Below are 14,644 nucleotides of genomic sequence, written 5' to 3'. Positions count from 1 at the left end.
TTATATTATCGAAGTAAAACAATGTAGCAAAGTTAATAGATTTTCATAATATTCAGTAACACAGAAATTAATACAGCACAACGCTCCACAACTTTCAACCGCTACTTAGTTATCTTCACAGAGTCCATTATGACTGTTTGATTATTGCCATACATGCCAATATTCTCAGTTGAGGTGCAAAACTGGATTTCGGAAATACTAGAAATTTGTTAATCCAAATAGGCCCCGGTCCTAATTAGTTCGGTGTAACGGGGCTCCACTGTATTTTACTTCTGAATTTACATTTCTTTGTAAGTTTATATTACTGGAACCCAACACTTATTTTATACCTGCATATACTAAAGGAAGCAAACGATACTAAAGTAAATATGTCGCAAATGGAAAATGTAAGACTCGGTAATTATCCGTAGGGTTATTGTCTAATGCTTCTTTCATTGATATGCGTGTCAATCATTCTATGATGTGGTATTTTCAATGACAATGGAAGCCTTAGCTAAGAAGCTTCAGTAATAATAAATAGTTATTACGTGGCCAGCTTGATGACTGAAATTCCTTTATTCTGGTTGTGTAACGGGGATAGAGTACGTAAATATAGGAAGGGACTTGTCGAGGGTGATGAGATAATGGACATTTAATATACTGGGTCACCTCCTGTTGGGCAAAATAGATCTACAGTGTCCCCTGCCTGGCTTGAGAGAGGAACGGGCAAATCCCAAGGGCTCTCATCTTGGGAGCGTGGGTTGACAACCATGGGGCTTACAACTAAGTCTGCCATTGCTTCCATTTGTTTGTGATAGGCTCCTCACTTTCGTATCTGCTGTCCGTCCTCCCTTGGCCAACTCTCCTTTTTTCCTAGAACGACGGAGTTCCATTTGTGAGGCCTCGGATGTCTTCCATTTACCCGCTCTTCGAGATCCTTCACTTTCTCTTGCTGATACCCTCAATCATCGTTCACCGAACTCGATAGCTGCAGTCGCTTAAGTGCGGCCAGTATCCAGTAATCGGGAGATAGTGGGTTCGAGCCCCACAGTCGGCAGCCCTGAAGATGGTTTTCCGTGGTTTCCCATTTTCACACCAGGCAAATACTGGGGCTGTACCTTAATTAAGGCCAGGCCGCTTCCTTCCACTTCCTAGGCCTTTCCTATCCCATCGTCGCCAAAGACCTATCTGTGTCAGTGCGACGTAAAACAAATAGCTAAAAAAAAAAAAAAAAATTCATCGTTCCATATTTTTCCTCTGATTAATGCTGTCCAGTTTCAATAATAATAATAATAATAATGTCATTTGTTTCACGTCCCACTAACTTCTTGACGGTTTTCGGAGACGCCGAGGTGCCGCAATTTAGTCCTGCAGGAGTTCTTTTACGTGCCAGTAAATCTACCGACACGAGGCTGGCGTATTTGAGCACCTTCAAATACCACCGGACTGAGCCAGGATCGAACCTGCGAAGTTGGGGTCAGAAGGCCAGCGCCTTAACCGTCTGAGCCACTCAGCCCGGCACTGTCCAGTTTTAGTTCCTTTTGAAACAATAATCATCAGAACCAGTAGTGTGAAGCTTGGATCTTCATATGACATCAATATTCAGAACATATCGACCATTTACTCTAGGCAAAGCTACAGTCGGCATTAAACCAAGCAGTAAGCAAGCGTATAGTTTTTCGTGCCTGTTGTCATCATTAACACAGCCGCAGAAACTCTAGTGTTAGGTGGAATCCGAACCATAGGGACGTGAATTTCCATTTCCAAAACCCCACGTGCATTGTCCGGAATTCAAATTGCGACCGCCTTGGTTGGACGTAAAGCCGATAATATTGATTAAAATTGGTAAAACTGAGCACTACATAAATAAAAATACTAATTTCAATTTAACAGTTATATTTCAAATATAGATTATTATTATTATTGCCTTACGTCGCACTGACACAGATAGGTCTTGTGGCAACAATGGAATAGGGAAGGACTAGGAGTGGGAAGGAAGCGACCACGGCGTTAATTAAGGTAACAGCCCCGGTATTTGCCTGGTGTGAAAATAGGACACCATGCTGATAATTGGTTTCGACGCTGTCATCCACAGATTGAAAGTTTACAGCTTGTAAGATGACTGTAAAACAAAACTATTGACTTCAGAGCCATGCCGAGAAATGAACATCAAACACTAACACACAGAGAGTTTCAGTCAATGCCACCGTTGCGTGCTCGCTATAGGCCGAGCCTATCAGCAGGGAGGTCCTTGTTCAATTCCCTCCCCTGGAGAAGTTTATTTCTTCTATTGGCGCTCTCAAACCGGTCATAAGCCACATCCAGATTTAGCAACATCGCCTCGCAAAGCCCATCTGATTGTCTAACTTCAGCAGGTGATAAAATGATAACAGCGCGATATATCGATCTGATTGTCTAACTTTAGCAGGTGATAAAATGACAGCAGCGCGATATGTCGATTTGATTGTCTAACTTCAGCAGGTGATAAAATGACAGCAGCGCGATATGTCGATCTGATTGTCTAACTTCAGCAGGTGATAAAATGATAACAGCGCGATATATCGATCTGATTGTCTAACTTCAGCAGGTGATAAAATGACAGCAGCGCGATATGTCGATCTGATTGTCTAACTTCAGCAGGTGATAAAATGACAGCAGCGCGATATGTCGATCTGATTGTCTAACTTCAGCAGGTGATAAAATGACAGCAGCGCGATATGTCGATCTGATTGTCTAACTTCAGCAGGTGATAAAATGACAACAGCGCGATATGTCGATCTGATTGTCTAACTTCAGCAGGTGATAAAATGACAACAGCGCGAAATATCGATCTGATTGTCTAACTTCAGCAGGTGATAAAATGACAGCAGCGCGATATATCGATCTGATTGTCTAACTTCAGCAGGTGATAAAATGACAACAGCGCGATATGTCGATCTGATTGTCTAACTTCAGCAGGTGATAAAATGACAGCAGCGCGATATATCGATCTGATTGTCTAACTTCAGCAGGTGATAAAATGACAGCAGCGCGATATATCGATCTGATTGTCTAACTTCAGCAGGTGATAAAATGACAACAGCGCGATATGTCGATCTGATTGTCTAACTTCAGCAGGTGATAAAATGACAACAGCGCGATATGTCGATCTGATTGTCTAACTTCAGCAGGTGATAAAATGACAGCAGCGCGATATATCGACGTATTTTTAAATGACATAGTAGTATGACCAACGCTCTAACTGTCCTATACCCGGTTTATGTTGTTTCCGACCACCCTGTAGGGTGTTAATGCCCATTTTGAGGTCATCGTATGTTTGAACCTATAGTTTGGCTATAAAATACTGGCCTAGATGTGGTTCTGAAACCAATAATTAGATCTTGGTGCCATTAACTACTTCAGTTTTTGGGACACATGGTTTCTTCATGTTCAGCCATCTTGAAAGATCCTATGGAGTAGTTTAAATCACACCTATGCTTTTGAAGGTTTTCGTAGTTATATGATTAACCACGTAATATAAAACGCATTCTAGCTATATCGCTGGAGAATTTATTGGGGCAAAGGAAGCAAAATAAGTGCATTTGCTGGTGCATTGACAAACTGTGAGATGAGTCACATGACTTCAGTACACTTAATTCTGAATAAGAAATTCATGTTAACACAGGGCCTCTTTTCAGTGTAAGTTACTGGAAAGTAAACTTGTCGAATTCAAATTGATCGTCGCACAACTGTTACTTTCAAATTTCCACTCATACTACATTCATAATTTGTAGAGAATTTTTTTAATATTAATTGGTAAATTTTAAAAAATATTTCCTGTTAAGGTATGAAAAAATAACATTTTTATGTAATACAAATACATTAATAAAAATTGCCAAAAAACTTAATGATTGCACTGAAACCGAAAATAATACGAACATTTATTCGTGAATAACTACGTTTCAAAGTAATGAAGTACTGTTGCATCCGAAACATACTGAAAATGGACTACGTTGTTTATTAAAAATACCATAATTTTTGAAATATCTGCTCTATTTAGGCAAATTTTTAGGTTTTATGATTAGAACCATATTAACCAATTTCTAACATTTCTCGTAAGTCGGACGTTAATAGAGTCCCCGTAAGTACCTTATAGATGGTCACCAAAATCGGGGAAGTACTCACCTCCGAAGTCGTTGAACTTGAGCCGCTCGTCCAACCACTGTTCACGAAATGTTAGCTGTACGCTGTATTCCTGGAAGATGAGAGCATTGCTGTAAACATTTGTCACGGGCACATAACATCCACTTAAGTATTTCAGCATACAGAGAGGCACATTCAAAGCTGAATTAATCTTCAGAGACTTACGTTAAAAAACATTATGATCTAATGAAATCTACTTTCAGTAAAAATAGTTTAGTCTAACACAGCACTGAGTACAATCTAGAAGTAATGAAGGTTGAAATGGAGGACGAGTGTAAAATTAATAATAATAATAAAATACACAGATACAGTAGGAAGAAGAGAGACATGCACGAAGCGAATGAAGTATAGTTTTACCTTGTTTGAAGCGCGCCGTCCCCCTGCACTGTACTTCAAGCTAAGGAGGGCGGAAGGAAGCAAGCGGGTGTGCATGCTGTACCTATAGTACCTACATGTTGCGGGAACGCACTCTCCACAGTCAGAGTACTTGGTGTTGTCTAAAAGTTATCTTTACGAATAAGCTGTCCAATAACCTTACATTTAAAACTTGTTTTAATTTAAGCAGCTGTTGTCAGATGTTAGTAAGACATGTATTAAGAAATTAATACTAAGGGAGCCGGTCGTATTTAAAATGCTTACAATGATTCATCGATAGGATATCTAATTTTACCGAATTTGTCATTTCTCTTTGTCTACCGCTTGTACTACGTCTTGGGTTAATAATATTGTTACTGGTTTCATGTTACATTAACCACCTTTATAGTTTTCTGAGACAAAGTCATGGTTTCAGAATAGCTTTTCCTTCGAGAAATCCGTTATTGTATGTTTCTTTCGTTCACCTTATCTCAACCTAATCTCTTCGTGTTTTTCTTCCAGAGAATTACACTTTTCCTAATTTTAATGATCACATTCGTATTGTTACATTTTTGTCACACTATTTAGTGTTTACTTTCCAATTTGAAATGGCTGTTTATCTCATGCCTCTAATGACCAACCCGGTATAAGGACTTCAACCGACCAACAACTGTCTATCGCCATAGTATTATCGTCTTAATATTTTCCCTTTCGTATTATCGCACCTGCGTGCATTAATTACGTGACTCTTATTCTGATGAACCCGACAGAGACATGTTTGGAGACTGCAACCCAAAACGTTTAAATGCATAGTACACGGTACTGAAAGTGTTGTTCTCTGCGTAGGTTATCAATAACTATGTATTTGATTTATTTTATATTTGTGTACGTTTATTTATTTCATTCAAATAAAAATAGAGCTCCAGATTTTCTCTAGATAAATTCTGAAGATATAATTATATTACTAAATATAATTTACTCATATATTTTCTTCTCCAGACATCAAAAATCTTTCAATCATTTAATAACACAGTCCTTAACATTTCTTCTGACCATTTGATGTGAATGTGGTATGCCATTGCTGGTATTTCGAATTAAACAAACGCAAGCTTGTAGTTTTTAGGGACAGTTGATATCTTGATGAAAGTCGTGTGATCCGAATCTTACAGACCTGAACTTTCATTTAAAAAATTCAGCATACTTTTGTTCGGGATTCGAACCGCGGTCATCTTGGCGAGACCTAATAAAATTTAATGGAACGTTCTATACATAACAGCTGATACTGAGTGGCAATACTATCTGAAATGTTTCATTTTTAACACATTTTTATCACCGTGAACAGCTGCAAGTCAAAGATTCGATCATCTTCTTAACTTAGAACGATCGCCAAGTTTCGTATTTTGTTCCCTCAGCAATAATTCCATTTTTGTTTATAACTAACTGAGTAATATTTTCAAGGAATTATGAATATTTTACTTCGTTCTATTGTAGTAGAATGAACACCCCAATAGTCTTAAAAGAACATAAACTTTACATTTCAAAGTATTAAAAATATTGATTGTATTATTTTAACAATGTCCTGTTATCTCAATAGCACCGGTTAACTAAAAAAATCCTTTTCATTAATACAAATTGTACTTTAATTTTTGTTTCCATTTTCCAGGCTTGTTGACCTCCCGTTACAGAATCATTCTGTGTCCCATTTTCAATGATGCGGGAGGCCTTCAACATCAGCTTGTTGTAACCTGTTATAAAATATTCTTATTTGACTTCATTCCATTACTTATCAGAAATGTATTATTATTTTCTCTCACGTTTCCCCTTAATTATTTCTTGTTTGTGTGTATACATTAGATATTTGCTATCTACGACAACAACTGTTCTTGGATACTACTAATGATTTTAGTTTTGAAGGCATAAAGTCAGTGCATGTGATAAAAGTTACGAAGTTGTTCTATTCAGCTGCTGTACCATACATTTATTCGTATAACTATTTATTTAGTGTATCTTTCTTATTTAGAAAACAATGCTGTGTTTATTAAAGAAGAACCCATAGAAACACTCCACCATTAATATTTCTTGAGATAAGCCTCGACGTGCTGGTCTATGTTGGAGTCCTTACAAATCATGCGTGATCACACCGTGTTGAGGACTAAACATTTCCTGTTCAGTTTCATTATAACGTAACTGAAGGCTTTCTATAATTTGAAATCTAAAGGGAGTGTGAAACCAAGAGTTCAAGTAACCAAATCTAGTAAGTAAATAGTGAAAATCAATCACTTACACCTTAGGAAAACACCTTAATATCGTTACGTTGGCCAACCAAAAGAATACATTCTACTCGCTGTATATTTTAAATCCAAAATACGCTTTGACTAGAAATTATTTCAGTCTCAGCATAGCGAATAAGTCTCACAATCAAGCTGTCATCTAATTTCTGTTACGTTACTTCATAAACAACGTAACGCAGTGTTAAGTAATTACATATATATGAGAGTTCTCCTTATGATACAGCTGCTAAAGTCCATGCATAGTTTGTAAGTTGTTTAAAGAACAAAGTGATTTATACTTTTGTTTCAGCTCCTAAAATCTATTAATAATTCGTAAGCTATCTAAAGTACAATGAGAGTTGGATAAAACAAAGTACGTAGCCTCAAGTAACTATACATTAAAGGAACGTCGTTTATTACTTTGTTCAGGATTACTTCATTCGAATGCTAATGACAGGATAATGACACTCAATAGTTGTTTTTCTCCATTGCTCAAACGGTCAGAAACTGTTTTTCACAGCTGCGCAAGTACAAGTCTTATCGAACGTGTGCTGAACAAAGCGGGAGGTGGAATTCTCTCCAGGGTCACATGTTTTTACCACATTTTCAGCATTCACTGCATGCTCACTGGTTTCAGTAAATAATTATTAGGCAGTTTTAATTTTAAATTTAGCCTGTATGGTAAGCAAGTTGTATGAAGGCTCTTATGCCATAGAAAAACCATTTAAAATGTCCAGATGATTTTCTTTTGGAAAACGATTTGGATTCGTTATGTTTTTAAATACAGCACAATCTACGGAATATTTCCTGTCAGGTATGAGGTACCTATTTTGCTCTGTCCTTTCATGTGCTTAAAGAAAAATTAAAAACCGATTTCCTGTATTAAGGTTATTTACAGAGATTGATGGACAACGCGCTATGGCTCTAGGGCCAAGCATTGCATTCAGGAGAGTGGTTTCGAAACTCACAATCGGCTGTCCTGAGAATGGTTTTTTTATGGTTTCCCATTTTCACTTCCAGGCAAACCTCGGGACATTTCCCATTCCTAGGCTACAAACGATTTCTTCCACCTCCTTAGACAGTTTAATTCACCATCACTCATTTCATCCTCATTAGCTCCTCAACTGAGGTTTGACGTCATGAAGGGCACCAGGCTTTAAAAGCATGCCAAAAAGTATCATCTCACCTCATCTGAGACAGAAAACGAGACTAAGGAGTAGATATACACAGAATTGGATGGATATCAAGGCGTCATTCCCCAAAAATTGAATAAATGGTCCTATCTTTATTACAAGGAGTTTTTTTAAGATTCAGAGAGTTGTACAGTGCCAGTTCATACTGTAATATTATCTTAATATTATTAAAATAAATATGGGCCGATGACCTTAGATGTTCGGGCCCTTTAAACAACAATCATCATCATCATCATCATCATCAATATAAATAATAATAATTAAGTCTTCTCCTTCCTATGTCACCAACTGAGAATTAATTATTTAAGGCTATAATCAGAATAACTGACCTGGCATTGAATAATAATAATAATATAATTAGTGATCATCTGGACATACCTTTCTTGATAGGTGATTGATATCGAGGGAGAAGTATTCTTTAGTATGTGAGTAGGAACATGAAGTACGTAGAAGATTCACTATGGCAGCAGACTCTCCACACGGCTAAAGCACTAATAAAGTGATGTGTTATTTTTTCGCTACAGAAGACTTGAAGCTGGGGTATGTGCGTCCCCGCACTCACTGTGAACTCACTACTAGCGCCGTGCGGTGGCAGTTATGTAATGATTGTCCTTACCTTTCTGGCGATTCGCTGACTTAACACGAAGGGGGCGAGGACCGAGGGAAAGGGATGAAATTGACTCTCTCTCATTTAGCAGATGCTGGACTTTGCCAAGTGAGGTTTTTTTTTTACAGTTCTTGCAATAATGAAAATAGTCCCAGCTCTGAAACAGACTTCCTAAAAGCGAATCCACGGAGAAGAACATCCAGTACTGTCATGCAGATACACTTAGGTTATTATTGACAATATAGGCCTGTGAGCTCTGGTAACAGTCTATTGCAAAGGCAAGCATAGCAGTCGTTGGCCTTTCACGTCACATTTAATCAGCTCTGAAAATTGCATTCCTTTCATTGGAAATAATAAATAAGGTCTGTAAATATTTTGGAAGTTTGTTGTTACCGATGCACGTTATGGATAAAGGTTTTGTCAGGTCGACAGTTCCACGCACTTACGTGGAAAAGTGTTCTCTATCTCTCTTCTCTCTCTCTTTCTACAAGCCCCTTAGACCTAGTACTAACAACAAGGGACCTATTTTCATGTGGTACCCGTACTCTAAGTAGAGGCATAACTATTTGGTCCTACTATCGGGATTGGAAAGTTGGTTTGAAATTGGGATAGAAGCGCATGTGGAGTCAACTGTCAAAAGGTTGTCATTAGAATATATTGTGGTTCGTATTTATGACTCTTGTCAGGATGTGTGAAATTTGTATACCTCCAACGTCACCAGTGATGATGTGTAACACTTTTCTAACTGAAGGAAATAAATTCTTTGGGATACATTCTTGATCCGGAAAGGACTATGTCATAGTTTTCCGACAATTCGAGTACATTGCTGTATTTATTATCAAGGCGAGTAAAATCGAAATGTAGGCACAGCATCGTCCTTGGTCTATCGTGCAAGAGCTGCATGTCATAGACTCCTCTGAGTGAGGACGGAACTCTAGCATTAAAACTGAAGCAGAAAGGTCAGCAATATAATCCGTATTCAGATGATTACCTCAGATCGAGTAGGGGTATTTCTTGATAAAGGATTCCGCAATGTATTCAAAACACCTGACAACCTGAACATAATGTATACAGGGTGGTCTAAAACAACGTGAATCATGTATATGAGAGTTAGAGAGTTGGTCTTAATAAGTAATTTCGAAAGAGTACACTAGAACCTCGTATATCTGTATTAAGTGTGTCCGACACTGATCCGGATGATCGAAAATCCGGATAATCCGGAAAAAACTAAAAAACAAATGCAGTTATGTTATGTAATCTATTAACATAAGTTGTACAGTAATACCTTTTTTCAATTGTACAAAAAATGTAAGAACACTTTACGACTCTGCTTTATGCACTAAAATAACGTGAGTTTTTCTTCTGTTTTACATTTGTATAGCGTTTGCGCGCAGCACGATCACGAAGACGTTTTACTAACAACAGTTCTGCAGTTGTGGTTTCAGTCAAGGATTCTAAATAGGCCATCAGTTTGCCCAGCTGCATTGTTGCCTTTCCATGAGTCATTGTTTCTTCTGATGGAACACCGGTTTCATTTTCGAATTCACCATCAATGAATTAATAGTGCGTTACATCCAGAAGAGTATGGGTTCGAATACTTCCTCGGCCGTCCTGGGAATGGTTTTCCATTGTTCCCATTCTCAATTTCCAGGCAAACGCCGGAACGGTACCTTTGACAGACCGTGACCGAATTACTTCCAATTCCTGTCCGTAACTATCCTTGGTGGAAAAGACATTCAAGAAGAGTCGACGTCGTAAAAGAAATACTGTACGAGAAAAATAAATGTTTATAATTTTCGATTTGGATAAACCGGAGATCCGGATAAACGAGGCTCTTGTGTAATTCGATGTCTCGCGCCGTTGTTACTGCATCAGCTGCTGAAGTTAGCGAATCACATCGGTTCGCAGGGGAATTCAAATGCGCTGTGTTTCTAAATCTGCACGTGGTATAAAACTAGCCTGAGAGAACCAACTTCGCCATGGGAGAGTTTTGAACAAGGACCTGACGGGATTGCGTTACGGCGACACCGGCTGAAACCCACGGTGTGTTTGGCTCTCAAGCTTGTCTAAGCCTCCAGAAAATTTATCAACACCGCTGAGCAAAGCCCATTAGATTGCCCTCGGGAAGAGATCTGATTGGCTAACTTCAACAGGTGATAAATAGCCCACGGCGCAAGATAACGATTATTTTTTTCAAATTATCAGTACGACCAACTCTGTAACGCTCATATACACGGTTCACATTCCTGTATATGAAAACTACACCAATCCAGCCCAGAGGAAGAGCGTGCAATGTTTGTGTCACCGGGTGCGTGGTCAACTTAACTCGAGTCTACCCCGCTTTTTTTCGATTGACAGGTGCAAGTACTGTAGCTTCTGAAACTGTTATGAAATTCATTCAGGACTTTTGCCGGCATATTCATGAAAATAAGGATGTTGCATTGTTATCTGATGTGCAGCTTTGGGCAGATGACCTAGATGTTAGGCCCCTTTAAAAACAAGCAAGATGTGCAGCCATGTGGATTAAGTGTAGCGTCTCTGTCTCTTACGTGGATTTTAACTGTGGACTGAGGGCCTGCACGGTGCTCACTCGGTCTCGTGAGGATAACGGAGGGGCTCTCTGATATCAAAGGCAGTGACCCCATTCAAGAAATCTGAGCAATATCGTCACTCTGATAAGGTGACAATCCAATTTCTTCAAGCCATCTGCCAGGCAGACTATACAGTACGTACCACTGGAGATGGAGCTTCGCTGAGGAACTTCGAACCTTAAGTCTCTCGTTAGTAAGGACCAATATTATTATAACCGTACAGCAATTGTCAGTACTGTGAGTATATTACATTGATAGCTGAATGCCCAGAACAGGAATTTACCTGTTTATTTGTATTTACAGAGGTACGGTCCTTTCACGGAATCAATTTAGTATGGTCACGCGTGAAATCTCCCCGGCTCCTTCACTCAGTGGTCAGCGTAGTCACCTTCGGATCAGAGGGTCCCGCGTTAACCTTAAATGGTTATTTCCCCTGGCTCGGGGACTGGGTGTTTGTACTGTCCCCAACATCCCTGAAACAACACTATCCTCACTATAACAATACGCAGTTTCATACACGGCAGATGCGGCCACCCTCTGCTTCACAAGAACTGCACCAGGCAAGGAATAGCCACACAAAATTATTATTATTATTATTATCCCTCCAGAGATATCGAAGTCTTTATTTCATTTTTCCCAGCTAGCCTGGAATCCGGTAAGTTAAGTGCATAATGCACCCAACTGCTCTACCCTCCCGTTATTTTAAAGTGTTAGTACGCAGTTTTCTCTTTCAGTATGAAACATGCTTCATTTTGAGAACGTGTTTGTTCCGTCTCATTGGACCAGCCAGCTATGGCCATACCTGTGAAAAAGACTTGTCTTCTCACTGCTACTTGACAGATTCCGCGAACAGACTATAGTTAACTGTTGTAGTCGCTCATTCAAAATGAATTATGAGCCCAAATAATAGGAGGAAATACCCCACTGAAATGTTGGTTCAGTGCTGCCTTTTTTCCAAGAAAGACATGCCCGAGACATCAGAAATATTATTCTTAAATCACCTACTCCTTATCCGGTTAGCATGCTGGTCTTTGCCCATAGGGATCCCAGGTTCGATTCCCGGTAGGGCCGGGAATTTTAATCATAATTGGTTAATTTCACTGGCACGGGGGCTGGGTCTATGTGTCGTCTTCATCATGATGTCATCCTCATCACGACACGAAGGTCGCCTACGGGAGTCAAATCAGAAAGATTGCACCTGGCGAGCCGAAAATGTCCTCGGACACTCCCGACACTAAAAGGCATACGCCGTTCCATCTCGTTGAAAGGTTATGAAACAATGGAGTCTAGAGCTGTTCATGCAGGGGTCCCAATAGTGAGCTGTCAACGGATGATTAACCTCTCTAAGACTTTTCAGATGCCGGCGTGGTATGTACAACATAAGAACTGAACAAAATCATAATGTTCTTGTTCCTTGATAGCTTTTGGAGTAAGTTATTAACACAGAGCATGGTTGCTCATGCGACATCCGAGCAATTTTATATGCAATTCATTCTGAACTACTTTCAGTATTTTGTCAAGACAAAATCAGTGAACAGGGTTTGTAAAGGTAAATATTTACTGATACCAGATATGTTTGATTATTGTGTAACAATGCCATCTCTGCACAGGCCGCGAAACCTCCGAAGGAGTGGAAGGTACCACTCAGCACTAATTGGAATAGAGTTAATACTGAGCGGTTGTCTCTATGCTTTCAATCTGTAGGCTCCTGAGGACAACACGGGGCTTAGTGTACATGCATTGGGATGGAAATGTCGACCTCAAATGTATAATATTTTTAAAAAGTTACTTCTGAATTTCCTCATCAATATTAAATAAATTCGGTGAATTAATTCGAGCTGGATATAGTCACGTGAAAGGCAAAGAGCTGTTCAGCCTCTCGGTTAAATAGGCCTTTGGTTTCAATTGTATACTTTAATTTATTTTATCTTCTCTCATGCTGGGACAGGCATAAATGCGGCAAATATAAAGTTTTCTTTAAGCGATTCATTTGATATGAAGCAAGGAGTCCACACAGGAATTTCACATGGATTTCTTCTTCAATATATTGTCAAACTGAACATGAAGGCATTTTGTTGTGGGTTATCACAGGGCTTCATGATGTTCTTCTGAACTGAGAGGAGTCTGGAGGAGCGGAATGTATCAAACTACAACATGAACACCGAGGACAACAACAATGACATACAACATACAGTCTGCAAGCGCGCGGACACAGAAATAGTGAGACAGGTGACATCAACACGGCAGCCCGACACAGACTGCGACCCGAACTACTGCAGTGCAACTGATTGCTTTATCATCAGTTTAATTCTAATGAAGTTTATTAAAACAGGACCACGAGAAGGGTTAGTGAAGTTCAACTTCACCACTCCTCCTGCATAACATGGACTTGGAGTCTCCGAGTGCCTGCATTCCACATCAAATTACAAGGCCTTTCAACTCTACAAGAAGCCTTAGTGAAGTGCAAGAGTATTAAGAACAAGTTTAACAGTGATTTAGACAGAGTTAACGTTTAAAGCGTGTTGCTCGACTTTGTGAGGCAGCCGCACTGCAGCCAACATTACATTAGTTTCTCTATTAAACCATTTAGATTACTCATGCTAGTCATAGATAATTTACAACATATTGATTAATAAGTATTTGATCACATTCATATGAAATTCGCTAACTTCAGTAAAAACTTTGTTTGGGAAAATAAAACAAATTAAATAGGTCTAAGATTAAAATAATTATGAGATACTGCAACAATAGTTTAATATTTTTAATAGGTATAAAACTACTGTATTGAAAATTACTTCAAACACAAAGTTTTACGTTTATATTAATAAAATAAAGTCTGTTATATCTTGCTATAAAGATCACGTCTTACATGATACAAAAGATACACTGTTTACTCCTTAATATGTGATATTAGAATCGTTGCAACTAATGCATAATGTCTATGATAGGTAAAGAAATACATGATACAGTAATTAACTTGAAGGGTGCTAAGACCACATTACTTGTTAATAAGTATGACGTAATGTTCAAGATAACGTACATTTTACTATCAAGAAGATTATGAAAGTAACATATCAAAGAAGTGAAACTATTTTTAGAGAAATGAAAAAGTTGAGAAGATAAATATCTATTAGCTCACGAATTCGCAATATACTGATACAGATTACAATATCAGTATATTTCGGTCCTGTTAGTTCATTCTTATGTATGTATGTATGTATGTATGTATGTATGTATGTATGTATGTACGTACGTACGTATGTGTGTATGTATGTATTTATGTATGTGTTTTATAAGCTTTCTATCGTATGCCATCGCAAAACTACGTCGTATAAGAACAGGTTCTCCAGTCATTGCGTATTGGCGCAGAGCAAACTCAAAGCATCTCAAGTCATTACATCTTATCGTGGAGCAAACGCAAAATCCTCTCAAGTCATCGGGTATCGTCGCAAAACAAACGTAAAACCC

The 14,644-nt window shown here is 38.7% G+C and overlaps 1 protein-coding gene across 5 annotated transcripts in view; it reads right to left on the bottom strand.

Annotated features, from left to right (window-relative positions):
* GluClalpha (glycine receptor alpha 1) overlaps positions 1-14,644 on the bottom strand; it is a 670,611-nt gene that overhangs the window by 132,975 nt on the left and 522,992 nt on the right. For all 5 annotated transcript variants that reach the window (XM_067136739.2, XM_067136737.2, XM_067136738.2 and 2 more), the window contains one exon: positions 4,144-4,213. In XM_067136739.2, coding sequence (XP_066992840.1) covers positions 4,144-4,213 — 70 coding nt within the window. The remainder of the gene's footprint in view (positions 1-4,143; positions 4,214-14,644) is intronic.

Source organism: Anabrus simplex, chromosome 1 (genome assembly GCF_040414725.1).
Source record: "Anabrus simplex isolate iqAnaSimp1 chromosome 1, ASM4041472v1, whole genome shotgun sequence".
Classification (NCBI taxonomy): Eukaryota; Metazoa; Arthropoda; class Insecta; order Orthoptera; family Tettigoniidae; genus Anabrus; species Anabrus simplex.
This window is presented reverse-complemented; position numbering and strand designations above follow the sequence as displayed.